The 24,208-nt window shown below is 38.7% G+C and overlaps 2 protein-coding genes across 3 annotated transcripts in view; one reads left to right on the forward strand and one right to left on the reverse strand.

Annotated features, from left to right (window-relative positions):
• The window catches only part of LOC306880759 (protein C-mannosyl-transferase DPY19L3-like), a 34,717-nt gene extending 19,655 nt beyond the window's left edge, over window positions 1-15,062 (forward strand). For both annotated transcript variants that reach the window (XM_079434500.1, XM_079434501.1), the window contains exons 17-19: window positions 7,662-7,794; window positions 11,878-12,036; window positions 13,250-15,062. In XM_079434500.1, coding sequence (XP_079290626.1) covers window positions 7,662-7,794; window positions 11,878-12,036; window positions 13,250-13,438 — 481 coding nt within the window. In that variant the 3' untranslated portion in view covers window positions 13,439-15,062. The remainder of the gene's footprint in view (window positions 1-7,661; window positions 7,795-11,877; window positions 12,037-13,249) is intronic.
• Window positions 15,063-17,398: 2,336 nt separating this feature from the next.
• Window positions 17,399-24,208, reverse strand: part of LOC306844052 (neural-cadherin-like) — a gene marked incomplete at both ends in the record, with an annotated part of 265,863 nt that continues 259,053 nt past the window's right edge. Inside the window, 2 exons of the mRNA XM_079375899.1 lie at window positions 17,399-17,935; window positions 18,972-19,126. Coding sequence (XP_079232025.1) covers window positions 17,399-17,935; window positions 18,972-19,126 — 692 coding nt within the window. The remainder of the gene's footprint in view (window positions 17,936-18,971; window positions 19,127-24,208) is intronic.

Here is a 24,208-nt window from a genome sequence, read left to right on the forward strand (position 1 = left end):
AGTATGCCATTTAAAAGCTGCTACTTTTGCTCTTGGCCTAGTCTTAAGGATTATGAGTATTGTATGCTAAATGAAGAAGCATATACACCATTACTTAACAGCCTCATGAGAGTTGAGAAAAATCTATTTCACTATGGAGGAAATGAATGGGATATAATTACATAATCTAGAACCCGAATGTTGTGCTCTACCCTGGCTTTAGCATGTTGCAATATTTTGACATATAAAATGATATAAAAATACACGAGACTCATTTAAATTAAAATGAGTCATTTTTAATTCATTGAATATTTGATTATTATTTGAAGCTGAATTCATTTGTCTGCCTTCTTGGATGGATTTTTTTCCCCTTATCGCCATGAAATGAAAATTGCCATCATATTTTCTTCTCTGTTGTGATACTGTATATCCGAGTGAAATGGCTTCTTGAATAAAAAAATAAATAAATTGTAGGGTGGGACTTAATTTGTCCTTCTGGAATTGATTGGATCATTGTCCTTTGCTAATTGCTGTGATCTCATGTGACTGACAGATTGCTGGAGGGGAGGCTTTATAGCCCAGGGATGTAATTATGATTTCACTCATAGTTGGAATCAAATAATTGCCATTGAACACAGAAATATCTTTCCTAGCTGGAAAAATTAACTTTCGTTAACCAAAAGGGAGAGCTGTACCATCTATGTATTGTACATACTATAAAGCCCAAAGTATACTTCTGTTTTGATGTGAATGCTAGTTTATGTGTAATGAATGCATAACCTTTCAAAATATGCTCCATTTGATAGCATGCATGAATCAATGTTCAAAGAAAGTCAGTTCACCTGGCAGTTTTGGGCATACATCAAGATCAGCTTGCATCTACTTGAATGGGGAAATACTGAATTGCCAAATCGCATTTAAACAGTAAATCTGACATGAACCATCCTATGTGCTGATGTCTGATGATGTGTTGTTTCTTATTCTCAAACACCATTAAAAAGCATAGATTTCCAATTGGTCCAGCCAATGTACATATGTTTGTGGGAACCAGAACAAAAATGCAAGTGAGCTTTGTTGACTGATGTCTGGTTATGTCATATCATGCTGTTTTTCAGATGCTTTGTCAAATGAAAAATAGTCTAAAACAGTATATTCTGTTCCATAGCATTGTGCAAGAATGTGACTTGAGAAAACATATCCCACGAGAAAGGGGTTGGAAACATCTGGGCTAGTTCATAACACAAACCACCCATGTGAATGCCATCATAATCTCTAACTAACAGTTTAGAACCTACAATCTCTGCAGATCCGCTGAGAAGGCTTTTGGGGAGGGTGTCGTGTTTGTGTCTTCTCTTCATGACTGATCAGTGGCCTTTCACTAGAACCACATCTGTCCCGTAGATGGAAGCGAGTCCTTTGTGGCAGTTCTGAGACTCTGTCATCACAGTCAGCCTTATCATTGCGAACGTCTCCCTGCCATGTAATTAATTTTCCCTCTTTTGTTTTGTAGTTTTCTACTGTGCACTCTTTTGTTATAGCCCCCATAAAGGAGTTATTTCTGAATGTTGCCTTGTTTTGAAATAAGGAAGATAAATTAGTCTTTTATTTTCTCTGAAGGAAAAACTTTCTCAGCCCCTCCGAGCACAAGTAATTTGTGTTCCCCATCTGAACAAAGACGCATTTTCCTCCTGCTGTTTTCTGTTTTTATTTCTTTCTTTCCTTCGTGTTTTCGACGTCTTCGCTCTCACTTCCACTCTTAATTGTCACTGTAGCCACTTTCCTCTTCTTTCCAGTTTAATTCGATCAAATTAGTGGCTTTTGCTGCTGCTGCTGCTGCTGCTGCTGCAGACGTCTCAATGGAGATGTTGTTGGAGATGTCTCAGTGGAGATATTTCACTAACGCAGTGCTAATAGCTGAGCTCACAGATGCTAGCCTTGTTTGAACTCCAGCAGAATATCACTAATTCACAAACACCCCAATATGCACACTCCATACACAAATGAAAGGTTAGCCGACACAATTTCACACTTGTCATTTTTCTTGTTTTACCACTGTACATTTTGTAATTCGCATAAATTGCCACTTTTGCCAGTTGTGAAATCTAACAAGAAGTCTCCGACACACAATCGTTTGAATTACTGTTCTTTTAAAAACATTTCTGTGACTTAGTTACAAATAGGTTTACTGGTCCCAAATTACGTCTTTAAGTGACTTCTGAAACCTACGGAGTGAAATTTCATATTCACTTGAGTTCTTTTAGTGTACAGATCAATCATTGGCATTTTAAGTTGAGTCCTCACCCGATCAATCAGTCTATCATCACTCTGTAAACCCCCCTCAGTCAAATGCTCCCTGATGCCTGCCTTCCCCTCTTTCTCTCTCTCTCTCTCTCTTTGATACACAGGATTAAGGTCCACACAACTTGAGAACACTCACAGATCCCATTCTGATTTAACTTTATCACCACACTGGCAAGTCTGTTTGTGTGTGTGTGATGCATTGCATCTCATTGTCTGCTGCTCTGCCTTCTAAAGGACATTTAATTAAGGCTATCCACCTTATTTTTAACAGAAGAGCAAGTGGGGCCATTTGTAACTTGAATGTGCGAGGCTTCCGGAGTCATCTGCTTTCAATTATTTTTAGCTGTACAAAATAGATCGTTATGCTGCTGGATATTGCAAACTGCTATTTCTTATCATATTTTTAATGTATTGTTGTAATTATAAACACACTGGTTTGAAACGCAAATAGTTTTACTGTTAACTGCACTGTTATTCTTCAGGTTATTTACCAATGGCGCTAATGAATCCAAATTATCACATATTCAAAGAAAATTGCTTGCATAATAAGGTGGATATGAACATGTTTGTTTATGTCTGCGCACAGTAATTGTGAAAAGATGTACTCTTCCCCTACATCAGTTTACTTTGGATAGAATTGGCTTTTAAGACAAAAACTTTTTCTCATTTCTTGTCTTATTCCTATGTTTTCTGGAATTTGGTCAATGACATGTTTGTCTGAATCCATTCATTCGTTCAAAAAAAATATATGATGGTAAAAATGCACTTCATACATGCATAAAAAGATTTTAATACAGTATATGGTGTGTGTGTGTGTGTGTGTGTTTGTGTATATGTATGTATATGTCAATGCCTCCATCGCGCTATAATTGGATGTGATTGGTTCGGTTCGTGCGATAAATGGGGGGATCCAACACCCCCCCCCCCACCCCTGCCTCTGCTGAATTATTGAAAAAAATTATTATAAACACATCCCGCCCACCCGCTCTGATGTCCCGATCTAAATCAAATGATTCGCGATACACGCTTTATCTGAATCAAATGATTTGCGATTGGAGCGCTTCGAAACATTGAATCATTTTGCGACGCAATGGTTTTACTGATTTGGAGTTTCAAAAATCTCTGTTGATACTGTTCTTTGCTCGCTTTCTCTGCATAATTTATTCATTGTTTGAATAACCGTGGAAATAACGTACAATGTTTTTATTAGACTGTGATCACGTTAAAACAGTTTCCGTCGTATTAAAAACAGTCTAGCTGGGTTAACCTCTGAACTATAGAGTTTTATAGCCTACGCCTAGAAAAAGTTTTCAAAAGCACCCCCCCCCCCCCCCCCCCCTCTCTGTTTTTTTTCCACAAATCGCACCCTGTATAAAACCAACATAAATACAGAGGCTACATTTTCTAAGCACTTGGCAAAAGCATTTTAAGCTAGATTTAAAAAAAATAAATTCCTTGTCTTTAGTTCTCACACTCTTATTTCTTATTTATTATCTTTCATCTGTCTTTCGATCCATCGCCTGCCTCTGTTCACTCTTGAAATGTTAACTGACTGTTTTCATGTCATTCAGCACCTAATTGATTTTTTTTTGCCATCAGACTACCAGACCATTTGACAAATTGTCACTGTGCAGAATGTATCATCCAGAGGACTCATCAGTCTGACCCAGATCAACAGCAGATACCAGACATTTTTAATGAGTGATAATTTAGACAGTTATGTCTGAGTATGTCATTATTGTGGCCTTGAGAGTTTGTACAGTAGTACTGGTACACAGGCAGTGATTTAAGCCAATGGCATTGAAATATCTCAAGGCACATGACCGACACGTCCAACCATGCTATCAATATCAGTCTTTGAAATGATTAAGTGCTTAACAAACAATGACGGCCCAACACGCTCTGATTTATCTGCATTTATAAAAGTGGATCAAGATCAGTCTAATGTGAGGTCATTAATTTAAAAATGCATTTCTGTCTAAGGAGATGTACTGCATAGGCATACCTCTATAAAGATATGGTTGCTCAGTCAGGCCACCCTCTGTGTCCCTCTCTTTGGAATATTAATGATGTTAATCAATTTTTATAATGTCAGCAGGTTGCAGGCTAACATAAGCTGACATTTACATAAGAGAATATAAATCTGAAATTAAATGTAAATCTGGTAGAGGCCGGTGCAGTCCCATGTCAATATGGAGTAATTACATAGAGACCCCCAAAAGCGCAAAATGATGCACTGTTGGCAAGGTCAAAGGTCAGTCTGTTCAGAAATTCCTCGGTTTATAGACATTACCCAAGTGTATTGTAGGTTTAAGACCAGATGAGCTGGAAGTAACTGAGAAAAGCTCTCCGTTTTGTCAATGCAAAACAAAAATCCAAAATATCCTTGAACTAAGAGTGTTGCAAATCTGAACACTAAACAGTCACACAGTTAATTTGCATCCTTAACACTAACCTAATGTGTATTATCAAAATGACTAACATAGTCACGTTTGCACAATGTTCAGTTCACTCTAAGAGGATTTAATGAAGTCAAGTACAAAACAGTAAGAAGCTGACACTCATTTTTAATTCAGTATTTAGTAGAGTAGACAGACTCGGGGCTATCAATATTCTATGTAAAACCATTCTTAAATCCTACTTCACTATTGTTTACTCTTTACAATCTTTACTCATAAAGTATATATTTTGTGCATGCATTGGTTTTTCGCATTTCAGTTATACACTTAGTAAACTCGCCATTCAAACCCATAAAATACATGCTGTCATGGATGTCAAATAGCATGAAACCATTTGTCTTTTTATTGCCATTCATGGGAAATCATATAGAAGTTAAGGCTGTTTGGAAGCATTACTGGTAATAAATTGTGCGTTTGAAATCAATAATAAATCTGCTGTACTGTCGCTATCATTGATGAAGGATAAAACTGAAGTTTATTTACTTACTTTTATTGAAGCCTTTTGCTGTGTGAACGCAGAAGTGTGAAAAAGGTCTATTAGGGAGAGGAAGGCGAAGGAGATCATTTGTCTCTGATGACATCTGTGCTACTGTTGACCATGTGCTTCTCTGTGTACGATATTTGATAGAAGTTAGTCTGGGTGGAAAATCCGTCGTCCAGTAATAGAAGTGGGTTGTGAGGACATTACTTCGGAGTCTTGCCAGACGTTTTTTAGGCACATTAGGAGTAATTTGTTTTGCCATTTAATCGGCACAGATAGCCGATTACTGGAACAATCGGTTATTGCCAAAAACCCATACTTCTAGTTTTACCAGGATGTGTCCATTGCTGGGGCAGATGAAGGCCTGCTGTCATTATACAGTTCCAGAGCGGACTCTAGAGGCGGTATCACTGGCATCTCATGCTGTTTGTTTTGACACTTGTTTTCATATCATTATAAATCCATTCATTTGTTGACTAGATGCTGCATTAGTGGAGAACAGCCATATTTTTGCAAGGCTGAGAGGTAGCACCTAGAGCGGTTAAAACAATGTGGGGAAAAAACAAAAGTTGCATATAAATTTGCTTTCTCACATCATTAGCTTTAAATATGTTCATGCAGCCGTCAGAAACGTATAAACCAATCAGAAACGCATCCTATTACAGTTTTGCTGGAATACATATTTTGTATGTATCTAGTGTCAATGCTATGCCTTTAGAGTAGTTCACTTGTTTGAAGCAAAACCTCTCTAGATTTAGACAACACAACAGTACACTAAAACAAAACAAGATCTGGAAATATCTCTATAGACATTTATGCTAGAAGACAAGACAAAGATGCTGATGAAAACTAGAATGTTTTCAATGAATTCAATTGGATTTTATGTTGGCATCTATCTGCCTGTCTGTCTATCTAGCAGTACAGTGTGTACTGTACTCTTAAGGGCTGCCCTCTCTTTAAAGTTTTTCCACAGTAGTCTGATATTTCCTTATTTTCCAGTCCACTTTCCATTGTAGCATCAGAAGGGCTGCTCCTGAACCCTGTTATTGGAAGAACCTCCATCTTTTGCAATCTTTTTTGTTGATGCATACATCAGTATATGTGATCAGATGTTAAGTTTGTCTTTGAGGTGAAGGTCATGCCAAATTCTTTGAGCCCACTGAAATTGGAGCCATTTTTCTTTCTTTCTTTGCTGCTTCATTGCTTTAGAAAACTTTAGATTGAAAATAGCTGCTAGTCACTCTATGTGAGTGTGTTTGTGAGTCTGTCCCCTTTGTTAACATCTTTACGAGCTGACCAGAGATGGAGCAGGGGTGTGTTATTGTACCCGATATGGGGCATCGAGGAGTTAATTTTGGATTTTGTCTGTGTGTGTAGCAGTTATTGAACTTGGAGCAAGGTTGTCCTGTGAAGGTCCACATTCATGGTTGACCCGTACTGACCACACTTGCTCTTCTATAATGAAACATTTCTCCAGTGCATCCAATATTTAATCCAACTCATTCCAATCTGGACAGAGATGAAACCATCATATCCTCTGTAACCTTCACAAGCACAGACACTTTGTCTTTACCAGCTTGAGCTGAAACCGACCTTGAAGCAAGACGTCTATGACAATATTTCGTTTTATTGCCTAAACAAATTGAACAGACATGGGGTGGGTTATGAGTGCCTGAGGCTGCTTTTTTAATCAGTAGTTGTTTTAACTTGTTTTGCTTCGGGACACAGCTTACATTGGGTCAGACATCAAGTGACGACCCAACACGGTTCCAAAATAGCTTTTTTTTGTGGGGAAAAAAAGCCCCTACAATTAAAAATGTAAAGATATTAATATTAGTGCAGTTTTGTTGATGGTTTTTAAGGATTTGAGGGTATGTCTGCTCATGCTGGAATCTGTCAAATTTGGCTTTTACCAATACAAAATTTGCCCCCAAAATACCATCAACAACAAAAGTTAGGGAAAGTGTTGTCTCCTCCCAGAGGCTTCTCTCTGGTGTAGATACTAATACTCAGGAATGTAATGTTGAGTAAAATGTTGAATTTTGAAAGGTTATGTTTTGATAAACAGATGGTCTCCGAAACATCCGTCAGGCTATTCAAAGGACATACAGCTTCAGCATTTTCCTCCATGCCATGCACATATATACAATGACAGGAGACAGATCTCATCCAGACAGACAGAGTGCCTTTTAAGCCTGCAGTAGACTTCAAACCTTCTGCGTTTCATACATGGGTGATGGGAGTGTACAAATGACTGCGTCCCTCCTCACTGAACATTTCACATTTCTACCTTCACCTGAAATAAATGTCTGCAGGTTTAGCTTTTCTCATAAATGTCACCACTACACACCCAACCCCCTTGTGCAGTCGCCTGTCCTGAAATATTAGTGAAACTTGAGAAGTATATGTAACAGAGCTCGCTCATGTTTTTTCCTTGACAGATTGAAGACGCCCAAACGGGCAGTGTTTGCAGGCAGCATGCAGCTGTTGGCGGGAATTAAGCTGTGTACGGGGAGAGTATTGACAAACCATCCACACTACGAGGACCAGGCACTGAGAGAGAGGACCAGACAGGTAAGAGTCTCAGGCTGGTTTGGCTTGAATCACAATTCAATCCAAGTTTTAATATGTCTAGGACCTCCAGATCTCCTGAAACAAAAAATGGCTTGTGGAAATGTTTTTGTTTATTGGGTGTCTATAATAAATAATGCAAACAACACTAGTCTGGAGAATATTTTTGAGGACACGAACAGTAATCAAGGGGGTATTGGTTATGATTGTGCAGCAGTTACAAAATGTGCAGATATTTTATTTACGGAATATTATTTACATAAAATATAATGTTTTGTTTCAGAGCTGAACGTATGGTCTATCAGACCCAGGACTGCATTATATAAAATGAAAAACTTCTCAGAAGCGTATGAACAAAGAATCAAATCGTCTCTTTTGCAATTATGCCCTATTATGCAAATTGAAATAAATTGAGCAGCAGTAAATCAGTCAGAAACTAACACTGAAAACTCTTTAGATACTGTTAGGAGTGGAGTCTAAAGTGTGTACCTTAACAAATCAGCTGATAATCTTAATGAAGAGCTTACAAATGGGCCGTATCAAGAAGATCATGAGTAAATGGTTCATAAATCCTCTTTAAGGGTTTTCTTAATGGCATATGCAGTGTTATATACTTGGCCTCATCAGCAGAAGTGTGACTTTTAGCATAATTAATTCAATTAGGTTTCTCATTGAGGTGGTTGGAAGTTGACACATCAGTGGGTGTCTTTATGAAGTAAAATAAACTCCACAGCACTGCTCTGATATGTGACACTTATTTATAAAAACATCCTCATTCAAATGTGTAATTTACACTGACTTGTCTGAGCTGTAATTCTGATTGTGTTGGCTGTCTTACTTTTCCATTCTGTCTGGACACCCCCCCCCCCCCCCCTTCCCCCCTTCACTATGGGACATTTGGCTGTAGCAGAGGTTCAGTGCTTGCGTTTGTGAGGCAAAATGTTGAGGTGGTCAGAGTCAGAGGATTTCTGATGATCAGATGATGGCGTGTTCACTCTTTCATTTGTTCATGAGAGTAGAGGGAGAACATATGGATCTGAACAGTTGGTGGAAGGCCAGACTCCTGCTCTACTGTTCCTCCTTCATTCAGAGAATTGATGAGAATTGATCTAACCAGAAAGACCCAAATTACCCATCAAATCAGTGCATTAAAGCAGAGGTTCTCCAAATGGAGACATGCCGAGAAGTTGCAAGGGTGTTTGAGGACTTTAAAACGAGGAGGCTTGAAGAAGTCCCCTCTGCATTTGACTTTTATCATAGCAAAATATCAATTCATGTACCAGTTCAGTTTTGATGTTTACACTGTTTCCCAGTTAAATGCATACTGAACTTACACTTTAAACTATAAAGTAACCAATACTATAATACTTGCGTATGTTTATATTAAAGTCAAGTGAAAACTTTAAACTGTTTCACATTGCTTCAAAAATAACTGTAGGGGTTCAACAATTTATTCAACTTTTTAGATGAAGTTATTCTGTATTCTTCTTGGATACGATGGGATTTTAGATAAACCACTAAAATTAAAACACAATAGTGAGCGTGTAAAGTTTCTCTAAAAATATATTTAAATAAATAGTTATTTATCCATTGTTTAATTTGATTCAAATAGTCAATTGCAGTGCTTCATGGGATTGTACTATTTCTACCTTTTGTCTTTTCATCTGATTTTCAGAGACTTTTTGTGATTGTTGTGATTCTCCTCATAGCTGGTTGGTTTGGTTCATGGCTTATAACTCTTTAATGAAGACATTTTAAAACATCCTAATGGGGAAAAAAATACTTTTGGAAGCCAGGCTCAAAACTATGTCCACTCACCACTGAATTGGAGATGCTTTTTCTGTGTGTTGTGCATAGGCTCCACAAGCTATTTTTTTAATGGCTTTCAAAAAGTGGTGGGGAAAAAGTCATGGATGGGAAGTGGTGGAAAAATGTCGTACCCATCCCACATACAAATGACACCAATGTTTTTTTTTTACCACAAAAACCAAACATAAACATATTCATGTTTATTTACAATTTGGTGTTATTCTTTTAATGAAATTTTATCTGTATTAAAAATAAATTAATGAATTATAAGATGGCATATTTGGTGTGTTAACTTTGTCCAAACTATATGAAAACCAATTTAATGTAATCCTGTGCCTTTCAGTGTAATAATCATCCACATTTGGTTTAATCTGAATATAAATGCCAATAATTTTGCTAGTGATATACATACAGAAATACTGGCTTTGCTACACACCCCTAATAACAAAAGTACCACAATAATAAGCATACTGTGTATATTTTTATTCCTTACTGTGGAGATTTAAGTGAATGTTTTAGAGTCGCATGCTGCTTTGATTTATCTAAGCTGAATGCTAGTTAATAACTGGCTCTGTCATGATCGTGTTCATTGTTTTCAATTCATATATGACCAAAGTGATAATATCTGAGTTGGTGAGATGTGCACTTTGTAATTAGTCCATTCATTTCCACCAATTATACCCATTTATGATGATTTGTGGACCTATCGCAAGCATGAGAGGTGGGCATTGACAGAAACACATTGTGATCAACCAGTCACAGCAAGAGGTGGCAGCTTTCCTGAAACAGAGGCAAAGTTCATATTGCTTTGAACATTGTTGTTGATACTGGATAATATTTGATATTTGCAATGTTGATTATTTTCTCATCAGACTGAGGTGATGAGGTGCTTATTGCCTCATTTGAGAAAATGCAACATAAATGCAATGCAATGATTTTTTTGCATCCACACAATATAATATTTTATATTTTTTTACATTTTATATATTATGAATCCATAATACATTTTTCCAATGTTGTAAAAGTAATGTTGTTTGGTCAGTTGCCATGGATTTCATCAGTGTTCTGTTCTCTTCTCTGTATAGTATGCATCTTTGGCTCATGAGGAAATGAGTTTTAGTTGTTATAGTCTGTCAACATCTGCTAATAAAAAGTGCACAAAAACCACAGTTTAACCGAAAACCAAAGTCTACCGCAACCTTTCTGCCACATTGAACTGCATCTCCATGTGATATACGGAAATGTCAAACTTTAACATAGCGTCACATTAACATATGCTTAACACATGCTGCCATATTGCTCCATTAGTTGAAATACTGTAAATATATATTTAATGGTATGTGAAACTGTGTATGCACTACTCATATTTTTCTACACATACTACTACACATTTTTCTGCTTGATCTATTACGAAAATGGCAAAAAATGACTAAATGTTTAACTGCCTTCTTTTTATGCACAAATATTTAATTGTGTGTTTATTAATAACTGTAAACTGTGTAAGTTTAAAAAGCAATAAAGCAGTGATATTTCCACAACTTGGCCCTTCCAACAGTGACATAATTAGCATGCGCCAAACAGTGATCCTCCAAATCAGTGTTAATTCTGACAGCAAATTTTGATCTAACAGTTTTAGCTATATTAATTAAATCAATGCATTTGTTTAATTAATGCATAAAGCTTTTTTTTTATTTTTATTTTTTTTAGAAATTTCTAACTCATAGGTTCTAGAGAAAACATCTGTTGAACATGCAATACATAAACATATTTAACTGTTGTGACATCTTAAATGAAATAAAACCACTTTTAATAAAGAAACAAAGACAGACAGTAGCAGGTATGTTAGACTGCTGTCACTTTAGGACCTAATGCACAGGTCCAATATTATTGATACGCATCTGATATTCTCTCAACTGTTTGTGTTAAGACAAAGTTCTCTTTCGAGATGTCTCAATTAAAAAAAAAAAAAGAATATATATATATATATATATATATATATATATATATATATATATATATATATATATATATATATATATATATATATATATATATATATATATCCGTGTCTGCTCTTCTCTGAAATGTCGAAATTTGTGTCATTGTGCAAGTGTCTGCTAACTTTTGTCGTGCCAAGTAGACTTTTATACAAGTATACTTTTTTTTTTCTCTCTTGGACTTTTTACAACACAACAATGAAACTGCAGCCTTTAACCTCTAAGCTACAGCACCCAATATATATCTTTCTCCCGTCTTTGCCCTTTTCATTCCCTGCAGGTATATCAGATCTATGCGCGTCAGTCTGCTGAGGAGGTTCATAAAGTTCTCTGTTCGGTTGGAGCGGACTACATCGTACTGGAGGACAGCATCTGCTACGAGCGCAGGCACAGCCGTGGTTGTAGGCTGAGGGACCTGCTAGACCTGGCAAACGGACATGTAGGTCACATACAACATCTCCAGTTCATGCCCACACACACCACACTCGTTCCATTTAAATGAAAGTTTCTCTGCAAGAACCAGACACTTTTTCCGTAGCTAAAACTAACAACTTTGCCCTTTGCTATAAACAAATATAATTTGGGTTAGATGCTAAACTCACTAGTCTTGTTGGATTATTTTTATATTGGAAATCTCTTCAGCTCTCTGAGGTGTTTTCATTTCTCACATAAAATGTCTATAACTGTTTTGTGTAAATTTTATGCTTACATTTTTCATTTTGTCACATCATCTTGTTCTCACTCACCCACAGCTCGTAGTTATTAAATACTGTTTCACCCTGTGCGCAATCTAGCTTAAGTGAGGTTTTTGCTTGGGTAGCTTGATTGTTCTTTTGTAGTTGATTACAGTTGTGCATAATATGTGACAAAAGCTACATTTCCAACTTCTAAGCTGCAGCACTTTGTGTAATGTCTGTGCACACGTCAGCTTTAAAAAAGAAGGAAAAAACACATCCTGGCAAAAAGCTCCCACTGAAAATAGCTTGTCAGCAGTTGTCATTCATGTGTCTGAGGTGAATGCCATGCCTTTGAAAGATCTCACAGAAGTTTGCCTCACTTGCTCCTCTGATCCGACGTCGAGCAGCCAGTGAAAGAGCCTCACTCGCTTACTCGTTTGATGCAGCAGATTCCTTTCCTCAGTCTGCCTCCAGCAGTTTGTATAAGATTGACTCTTGTAACATGTTCTGTCTGCATATGTTATTTTAACCTTGATTAAACCTATCTGGTTTAATTAAAGCTTGCTAATTGCAGACAGAATTACCAAAGGAGTGTATATGCAATACCGATAGCCCAGAAACAGCCATGTGTTGTGTGGGATATTTTTATTTAATTATTATTATTTTTTTTCGCTCTGATCTCTCCCATGGGTGGCAGTTCTTTCTATCTCTGGGTGCTTAAATGATCTCACAGCAGCATTTCAAGGCATTTCTGTTAATTTGGGAATACATCTCAAAGTAAATGTTTAAAAAACCTCAGGGCACAATTTCTCTAAGATTTGAAAGATAAAGAAGTGGAATGCTCTTTAAAAGAATGCTACTGAGACTCTTCTTCATCTGAGAACCTGCCCTGTAGTTTTCACTGTAGAGAAATATCAGCTTATGGAAAAGAAGCACCATTTCAAAACCGATTTGTGGTATGTGATTTTATTACAGATCATGGACGGTCCAGGTGAAAACGAGCCGGACCTCATCCTGGCAACTCACCCGCGTTTTTGTGAGGCTATTAAGAGCGACATGCCTCCGTATTCAACCCTCTTCACACGAGTGTTCAAAAACAAGACATTTCACGTGTACAAACTCAAGAAACTCAAGAAGAAAAACAAAGCTGAGAATGGTCCGTAATGCTCGTTCCTCAACAGCAGTCGCCCACCTTCACTGGATGGATGAACGCCCCATCTGGAATGTTCAATGAGTGTGTGATAGTAGCAGGTGTGTGTGTGTGTGTGCAGCTGTGTGCATGAGAGAGATTGGAGAGATGCCTGATTGAGCCAGCACGCACTAGATGATTTGGTGCGTGTTTGTGTGTGTAAATCTGCTCTGAGCCGGTCTGCCGCAACAGGAGCTCAAGTTTAACGTGGAGAGATGGGAGGAAAAGCTCTTTTTCTCATAGTCGGTCGCACCCCTCACTCTCTCTCTCTGATCATTGCATCTCTTTCGACACGTGCCCTTCCACCAAACACACATTTATGCTCTTTCACACACAATGTGAACTAAAGATGGAACAACTGCTTTCACAGCCTCATTCCTGTCGTACTTCCAACAAAATGAAATGAGGAAATGACAATTTCTTAACAATGCTTTGTAATTGGAATTCACAAGAGCAGTTTGGGGTAATTAGTGACTGTGGCAATGTTGTCTTTAAATCTGCCAAACTGTTGGCTGGTGTCGAGTTGGGCCACATCCTGCTGATTGGCTGTGTAAAAAAAAAAAAGAAATGGGAAAAAAAAAGCAAGTGCCATAAATAATCTTAGTCATAATAAATGCCATAAAATTTACTTTGACCTAGAAATAGTGACTTATGTTTCAAAAAAGTTTTTGTTATTCTTTTAGACTTTACTGTATATGTTTTGTGCATTAGTTGTGTAAGTAGGAGGCCATCACTGACACTATAGGGGTTAAAAATGGTTTAGACATTTGACATTGTAAACAGTGTCATTAAATTTAGTATGTTTTAGGATGAATAACAGCTGAAGTGTTATTAAAGGTTAGACATATCCCATCACATTTCCTTAATCCTGAATTGTGAAGTTGTAGTTTAGTTGAAATATTCAGTTTGAGTCTTTTTTAACGTGGTTAAAAATATTGAATGATCAGCAATGTTATGATGCAATTTTTTCCATCTTGAGCTCTAAAGGAAGAGCCTTCAGTGTATGAAAGTGCCTTTCCATTTTTGGATAAGCTCTGCTGCGCTAACGATTAATGCATTCAAAAAACCTTCAAATGAGTGGCCTCAAGTGCTACCAAAATACCTTTACCGTCAATGTTTGCTGCTATGTTTTTCTTCCCCAGGATTTTGGATGAATATCTTTGTACAGATGTACAAAACCGTTTTGAATAACTTTAAAGTGTTTAAAGATAAACATGGTAAATTTGGTTTTTAGCACGAAGGCTCCTCTGTGACATTCTGTGATTGTATTATAATATGGTGAACCAGTTGTTGTTATCTTACCTGTCACACGACTTTCATGTAAACCTTTGCTTCACACAACATCTTTGTCACAACACATTGTTCCTCAGGCAATGATCTTTATGGAGCTGTGTGCTTTGATTTCATATGCTGACATTGTTTATCTGTAAGAGTTCTTTGGTACGGTTCATTGCACTAGTTTGTTACTGTGGTATTGCACGCAGATGGATTGTTCCCATTTGTGTCAAAAGTGTTGATTTGTTTTTGGATGTTCAGTGTTCGTTTCCATTTTTGTATTAAAGCAGATTTGTATGGTGGATGCTGCAGATCTGTTACTACAAAAGGACTTCTGTCATTTGAAGTCAAATCACGAAGGCATTTTGATGAATACAGGTCAGAGATTTTAGGCCGATCTCATTTCAAGTTTTGCATTATCCCAAACTAATTACAGCTCCGTTTCCACATAAAATAGACCACTTATTCATCAAGAGACTTGAAACCCTGCTGTTTCATTTGAATATAGCAGTATTTAACAGTGGTATTGAAATATAATTGAAACCGTAACAGAAGAACTCCATTTATTCAGAAAGAAAAAACTATTTTAAAGGATGCAAATACAAAATGTCAAGATACTTTTACCAACTTAAAGAAGGATTGAATAATACATGAAAAAAACGAGCTTTAAACAGAATTAGATCCCTTTATATATATTTTTTTTTCAAAAAGCAGTTACTTTTTGATATGCACAAATGAGGTAAAAACATTGTTTCACAAAATAGAGTACTGTATATATTCACCACACAAATAAACAGGTGGCCTTGGTTCAAAATTTCAGAGGAATTGGTTTCATAAGATAAGGATTTCTGATTCAAAGACAGAGTCCATCATGCTTCATTCATGAATACTCTCACCTCGCGCTGGATCCTCCCCAATCCCGTTACAAGGATCACTCCAAGCGCCAATCCCGTTGGCCTCTTTTTAACTCTATGAAATGGCAAGCATTGCACTTCCAGCTATATTTCTTAGCTTTGACTTGAAAACCTTTTTTTATACTCTTGTTGCTGCCTTTGGAAATATTGGCACTTTTTGAGATCCGTAATAAGAGTGACGACTTCTCCATCGAGTTTTCCAACTCCCATGATCCTTTGGTTCACAGCATGACAGTGAGCGATCAGTTCACATTAGGATTAGCACTCTGATGTCTTTTAACACACTCCTACTCGCTCCACTCTCCTCAGCCAGCCTGTCATGCTCCACATACGGCATTCTCCGGAAAAAATATAAATAATCGAAATGATAAAAGGGGGGCAAAAAACATTGCCTTAAAATGCATAAAATACAAGGTTGGCATGTGAGGCCTCACGGGGGGAGACTTTTAGTTATTCCATTTGCGCGCACGCAAGCTTGCCTTGCTTTTCCTTCACCCCATGCAGCCTCACCACATGCGTTCACAAGCCCATTAGACATGTTACATGGGAGGTGCTCAGGGTCTGAAACCGCTGGCCTGCCACTCCCTGAATGCACCTGGTGCCGAGGCCCATTTCTTTCACTGCAGTGCCGAATAATGTGATGGGATACAAGGGGTTATTTATAGTAGAACAGGAAATGATGATACAGTTGGGTAAGCTGGTTTGGTTAATAATACGATACTTTCAAAAGGAAGCAAACTGGACTGTAAGCTCACTCCAGTGCTGAAAGCTCCTCCAGCAGTGTTCAATATCACGTTTGAGTTGATCGCATGGAAAAGCACACACATTCGTTCATTTGTCTTAATGACTATACTTTAGTTTGGCAGACTCTGATCGCTACCGCTCAGCAAAGCGTGAGAGCCAAGAGAGTTTTTGATAGTTTTCAGCTACAGAAAACTTCCATCTCACGCCAGCCACTCAGCCTTGTCCCTCAGCCACATTTGTATTCCAGCCATTCCTTAACTCCTTTTTGGCTAGAAAGAGAGGACACAATTTGTATTCCCAAGGAATGTCTCCTAAAATGCCAAACAATAAGGCTGCTTTCTGTTTCATTTTCCTCAGTGTTTTTCACACATCTTCAGTTTTTATTGGCCTTTTTTTCCCGCAGACAGTCTCTTTCATCCTCGCATCCGAGTGAATAGAATCTAAGTGGAGGGCTGAGCAAATAGAAAAAAAAAATCAACAGTATCCAAGTATGAAGTTATGATTGATGAACACAAGTGGCCACCTGACAGAACAAGTGGCAAACTGATTTCAGAATGCGGCCCATGAAGGAGGACAAACCCCTTCCTCTGAGCGTGGCAGTTTATTTTTCTTCCTGTCTTTTTTTATTTAAGAACATATAGACCATACAGACACATAGACCACGTCCAAAGCGCTCTGCCAGTGATGGTCACAAAGACAACAAATGGTTCCACTAAAATCAATGTCATCCGCAAGTCACTTTAATAAAGATGCCATTCTGGTCTTAAAATCTGCCATGACCACAACTTGCTGTGTCCTGGATTAGCACTTCCCTTTTGCTGCTCATTGAGAGTCCAAAATGTCACCCGCCTCCATACGGAGAGGGAGTGTCTCGCATGAAGTAATGCATCCAGAGAAAGCCAAAGCATAGGAATTTTCAGCGTAAGAAAAATCCCTCTGGTTTTTAGTCTTTAGTGGTCTCCCTCCTCTCCTCGCGCTGCAGGAACTCTTCCCAGCAGTTCCTTAGAGGTCGCTGCCCTCGGCCCGCTCGTAGAGGGCTTTCAGCTTCTCGAAGCGTGGCCCCCACTCTTTCAAACACTCGTGACCCGCCGCAGTTCCCTCTTCCAGCCCAGCGGAGCTGAAGGAACTCAGGGACCCGGCCAGCGAGCCGCCCCCCTCAGTGGAGAAGACCTGCAGCGAGTCGAAGGGCGCCGTCTCTGGGTGCTGGTCGGCATCACGGATAATTTCACACAGGTAGCGGGCCAGGTCCTGGCTGGAGAACGACAAGCTCTTGCGGGCCAGCTGGGCTGCTCGGCTGGGATTTGCAGTCTGGCCTTGAGCCGGAGAGCGGCAGGGGGGTACGTCCCTACGGACAGTGGCTGTTCCCGAGGAGGTGGTGGTGGCCGTGCCCGCTCTGGAGGGGGGGTCAGGCTGGCAAAAGTGTTGCTGTTGCTGCTGGGAGGGAGGGTGGTGGTGGATGGCTCGCGATCGGCTGTACTGCACCGACTGGGCCGGGCTGGGCTGCAGGGACTTCTGGAGCTCTGCCATGTCATAGGCGTTCTGAAGGGGGAGCGAGAGAGGGGGAAATGAAATGCATAAAGCGCTGACAAATAACAAGATCATCAGCATTACATAACGTGCCATTACATTTAGGAACTGGTGTAATAACAACAACGTCTGCCACAAAAACTGCCACGACTAATAAGGCTCACTGAGAAAATAAGCTGCTTGTCTGTACTACTTCATCATGTAATTTATTATGCCCCAACCTGTTAATGGCATTAATCCGCCGCATTCTGATTAAAACCTTTGTGTGCTTCTTCCTGCACCTGAGAGGAAGAATCCTGACAGACGCAGTGAAGATCACAGCCCGGCATTACACACTCAGTCAATGCAACAAAACAAGACACCGGTCCCCTTCTCCCATTGAGCGTCAACATTAATCCCATTCCACCGAGGATGATTCCTCTCGTTATTTAGCACTGCAGCTCTCGGGGGAGGAAGAAAAAACATTTAATGCCCCTTGAGGAAAAAATAGACGAAGAGGAGGAGGAGGAAGACAGACAGAGAGGGAGATGTGGGTGACACGGGTGTGGGCGTAATTGATTACATGATGAGGGAGATGTGTGAAGCCTCATCAGATGGAGAGGATCAGAGCACCACTATGCATCTGATAATCATGTAACAGGATTTTATGCATGGCAGATATGAGAATAAAAGATCCTGCAACATATCTACACCCACATACTTCAGATAGCTCAGAGGAGCAGGCCATTACATCAAACACCCCAAACCTCTTGTTAGGTGGGTTTCTGGAAATAAAAAGCCACATTTAAAAAAAAACGAGTTGTCGCATTTTCTCTCGGTGCTCAGCAAAGCCACTTGTCATCAGCATCAGAGTGCATTTTTTAAATGTTAGAGGTTGTCATAGAGACAAACTGACAAGGGTGCCTCGCTGCAATGGGGACACATGACAACCTGTACAAGTTGTCATAGTAACTTTGAGCGCTCGCTTGTCCTCCTGTGTCAGAAGCAGGCGTCAGATTCTCTGACCTGTGATCTGAAATCAATTTTGAAACAGAAGTCATGCGCTCACCTGATCCTCCTCCCCTCCGCCCTCCTCGTCATAGTTGAGCACGTTCTCTCGAATGTCCTCCCATCCGTCATGGTGTGCAGACACGTGATATACGCCCTCCTTCAGCCCCTTATAGCTACGCCAGCGTGTGTACAGGAAAATCCCCAACAGCAGCACTGCGGGGAAACAGAGAGTGGTTGAGAATTACCTTGATCGTTTGATCAACGATAACCTTAGCCTATTACAATCTGCAGGAAGCGCTGACCCTGTTCCCAGATCAGGGTGAACTGTTTTTAGGCGAGCCGGCCTGTGAAAGCACATTGCCTGGAGCATCCCGCAGGTCGTGCTTCCCTGGCACTAAGGTGGCTTGATGTCAGCATGACGACTTTGTAGACATGGCCTTGATTTGCCACACACATTATTTCAGAGAGCGCTGAGGCTTGTGTCAAGTATAGCTCGCTGAATCAATCCTGCTTGGCACCACTCTGACCTTTAGAGTATATTATCTTGCTATCGAATGCCCAGTACACTTCAATCTGCCAACACTCCATTCTCTCTGTCTCTCTCTTTTCGATTCAGATCTCTTCTCCATTTACCTTCTTTTGTGTGATAGCTTTTTGTGTTTCATCTCTTTCAATTGCCAGATCTTCTGAAATTTTCTCTTTCCCTTCCTTGCTTCACATGAAATGAGATCGCCTAATTGCTTCCACTTCATTACCTCAGCAGGGATATTATGCGTGTGTTGCAACGAGTTGACCTCGTAAATAATTCCAGTTTTAGACTTTTAAGTTACCAAGACGTGAGAACCTGACATGTGGCAAAGGGACCATAAAGAGGCAAGGAAAAGCACTATGTCTGCGAGAAGATCTCATAATGGCCATGTCAGAGCTTGATAACTGCTTCTGGATTAATCTAAAGGATTTGTGCACATAACTGAAAGCCTCGCAGCACAATTCCACACCGATATCTCTTAACAAGACTGAAAATCGCACTCTGGCACCACACAATCTCATTCCTCGCTGGTAACTGCGACACACACCTGCACATCAAATATCGGCTCTTTTTAAAAATTCGTCACGCAGTGTCACCACGAAAGAAAGGCAGATGCTTGGAGCGAAAAGACGTTTTTAGTTCGGTTTTGTCCTTCAATCAATGCAATGAACAGAGTTCAAGATTTCAATTGTGAGGTTGGAGAGTCTTCGTAATCAAATTCACCCTAACTGTTTGGTGAAATGTCTCATTTGCAAACAGAATAATCATTCTTGGTGAAGGAATAGCATTTCTGTTCTAACATATGGCATGTGCTGTTGTATAGCTTTGTAGAAGATGATGACAAGATGTGCAGAAAGCCATACGGAGTGTGTCTATCCAACTGAGATCATTTGCAAAAAAAAAATGCCTTCAGAAAACTGCGGCATATGTGTGATATACAGAACTTGTGTAAAAACGACACTGAAAAATGTTTCACACTTGCAATTTTAAGAGTCTTGCAAGACCATTATTAAACTGTCAGACTGTCCGGGCACTCGATGAAAAAAAGGCTGAAATTTATTTAATTTGATCCCTTATTCATTGCCAAATGTGACTCATTTAATTGCCATTTCTGTCTAAAAATGGTCGTTTTCATTAATATGCCTTAAAAATGACCTAAACGCCACTTTGCTCCCTCGCACTCTATTTCTGTCTTTCTAACAGTGTAACTTTTCACAGTCATTTTTTGAATGCATCTTGTGTGGTTGATATTGAGTGAGAGGCTTCTTCATCTGATTCCAGACAAGCCTTCTGTCTCCTCGCTGCCTGCTTCATCGATCACATGACCCTCCAATCTGACCCTTCAGACCCCTCTCAGGATGCTCAAGACCAGCCCAGCATTCTAATCTCCACAGCAGAGATGATGAACACTGCAATATAGAAAGACATTCAGGCATCTCTTCTATTTCTGCTATGGAATGAATGCACACCTCAATGTGAAACTGAAATTCTAAAGATAACAGACCTTTAGCCAGTGGAGAAATGTTTTTTTTTTTTTTTTTTCAGGCGATTCACATATAGCAAAGCCTGAATAGAGCTGTTTAAATATATATCAAGGTTTCTGATAAACACTGGAACAGAACACGTTAATGATGATTTCTCATGGTCATTACATTTATTGTGTTTCTCAAGGAAAACACAATAAATCAATGTCTAGGCAAACCATTCGGTTTTATTAAATGAAACACATTGTTCATCCATTTAATATATGTGATTATTAACTTAATAGCACTGACACTCTCCAAAAGAGGCCCTGAATTTATTTTGCCATACAGAAAATCACAAAGGATGAGAAAGCAGTAAAGGCAAGAGGAAGAAAAGATAAATCAGGAAACTAAAAATTAGTTAACCTTTGCTCTACAGTCAAGATTTTTGTGTTCATCTGTCTGTTCTCATTTGCATGGTCTCCTATATATTTTAACCTTTTTTCACTTACTATCTTTACCACAATTTGGGGATAATTTATTAACTAATCACATAACTATCCAGTCACTCAAACCTCAGGAGTCTTGCCCAAGTGTAAATGCATCTGGTCGCTCAGACCACATATGAAAACTTTACTCCTGCTTCTCTTTTCTTATGTTTCTGGGCTGTGTTTCCCGATAATGGTGTCTTTTAGCCTGCTACGAAGACTCTAAAGGTACACCTTAACTAGGGGTTTACCTTTCCTAGGTGTTCCCCGAACTATACCTTAGGGTGTTGCTTAAGGTAAACCTTCTTGCGTGCGACGTTAGCAGGTGCTGTCCATGGTGGTGGTGCTGAAGATGTTGATATCGAACATAAATATGGTTCTGCACTTTGTCTTGCCCCAGAATTACAATCGTATCGACTGAAATGTGAAGAAGCTTTTTGCACTGTGGTGGCCACTAGCGGAGTGAACTGTAAACAGCGCTAAGGTATAGCTAAGAGTGGTCCAGAACAACCTTACGAAATAATGACTTACAGAAGGTATACTTAACTAAGAATGTTTCGGGAAACATGTATTAACGATAAGGTACCGCTTAAGGTACAACTTAAGAACGACGTAGCGTTAAGAAGGTTTTGGGGAAACGCAGCACTGTTCTCTCTCTATTGCCTACGCTTTGCAGCTATTTTTCTTACGTGATCGGATTACAAATTCTAACCACATTAGATAATCTGCATACAAGTAATTTGTAACACAAAGATTGTGCTACATATAATAATTATCCGCCACTTTGACAAAGTGGGTTGTTAATGTTCCGTCATGCTCTATTTTTATACGTCAGTAAAATATAAAAACAGTCAGAGTGTAACACTGTACGAAAGTAACAGTCTCACTATCAGGTTTCCTCATTTAATAAACAATATCCAATCAATATTTTAGTTCTTTATCAGATCACACCTGAGGCACAATAGAATGCAGGTGTAAATGCAATCCAGTTAAAGAATATCCAGATCGGGATCTGAAATATATAAAACCATGTGATGACCACTTAGTCACTTTTTCACACTTTCATTCAACGTTTCTGGAAACAATCCATATAAGGTCCCTGCAGACACTCTCCACCTTCAAATGCTTCAAATCAGTATGAGCATATGATTCTGACATTTACTGCTATCATCACATGAACTAATCTACACACGTACACCAGGGAAACACGATAATAATAATAAAGGTTACATACTATCACATACTATTCCATTTCCTTCATCCACATCCCCCACACCCCACACACACACGCACAGAATTTGAAGCTCACCACTACTCGGCCTTCAATGCCCTGAAGCCTCAACAGAAGATCAAATAAACAATCCAGCATGTTTGCACTGACTTGACTTTGTGTCTGTCTGGATTTACCTACATTATGGACCAGCTGTCCTCACAATGACAGAAAAACCTGAACTCAACTACATGTATTGACAAGCCACGAAAAACCTTAATAAAGGTGCTAAATAATATCTTAATAAAATTAGTGCTGTTAAAATTAGCGTGTTAATGCAGGCAATTAATTTCTTTATTTTAGCATCTTTATAACCACATCAAATGGGAGACTTTTCCGATGTGCTCTCCACTAGGCGCTAGTCAAATGAGCATGGATATTTTGCAGGTGACATGAGAGCATCAGAACAATAGTGAACTGCGGCCAGATGAAATGTTTCAGGCCATACAGTATGTCAGTAAAAATGAGTTTTCCTGTCCTGTCAGCCGTTATACTGTTCACGTAGCATGTGCTCTTCAATTGCATGCACAGATACGGCGGGGCGCGCTGTAGCCTGTATCATTTCATATTAAAGAGCAAATGAAACTATGAGCATACGTGTCAAATCTGTGTCACATTTGGCAGCTGCAGCTCTTAGCAACTGATAATATAATAGCAACTGAATAATATAATAACCCAGCTTCTGTGATGTCTGTTAATCAAAAAACAAAAAAAGAGGAAATCAATAACTTTAGTAGCTTTATTTAGTTTCAGTCAATAGTTAAATAATAGGGGGAAAAATAACAATTTCCTAGAGTCATCAGTAGTATTGATATCATTGATAATCGCTTCCAATCATAAAAAGATGCCATTAAACAAATATTAAAAATATTCTATTAATTTGCAGTGTTTGAATGAGAAATGATTGCAATATAAAAGCATATTTAAAAACTTTAACGTTAGGTGGGCTTAATCAATTAATTTCAGGAAAAATATGATTAATTAGTTCATTTTTTTAATCGATTGACAGCCCTAGTAGAAATCTTTGTGTGACTGTTAGTACAGACAGAAAATTTGCGTTATTTGCTCAACATAAAAACAATAGAAGCTGATGAAAAGTTTGAATAGAAAACAAATGTTTTCTTCATTCTCTCTAGGCTTGGAAAAACACAAGACGTTGCTCGGCAGCATTTTATATGGTTCATCTTTGTAAATTTGTTCGTTTAATTTAGAACTCAGAACCACAAATCTCTGCACAGCACTTCAAATCAAAGGGAAATTTGTTAGTTAAATTTAGATATTGGACTGTAATTTCCAAAAACAAAAAGCTAAGTCAGAGCAATCAATTTACTTTGAGTAACTGAGGTAATTCAGGTTAATAAATTGCACTCAGTATTTTAAGACATGACACTTTTCTTGCATTAAAACATGACAGCTGTATTCATTAGGTGCCTAATTAAACAAATGGCTCACATTATGACTTTTCTTCAAACTGTGTTTAGTGTCACAATTCTCATTTACTTTAAAAATACTGCAATTATCCCTTTATATTCTGACAGTATATCT

The sequence above is a fragment of the Barbus barbus genome (assembly GCF_936440315.1).
Source record: "Barbus barbus genome assembly, chromosome: 2".
Taxonomy (NCBI): Eukaryota; Metazoa; Chordata; class Actinopteri; order Cypriniformes; family Cyprinidae; genus Barbus; species Barbus barbus.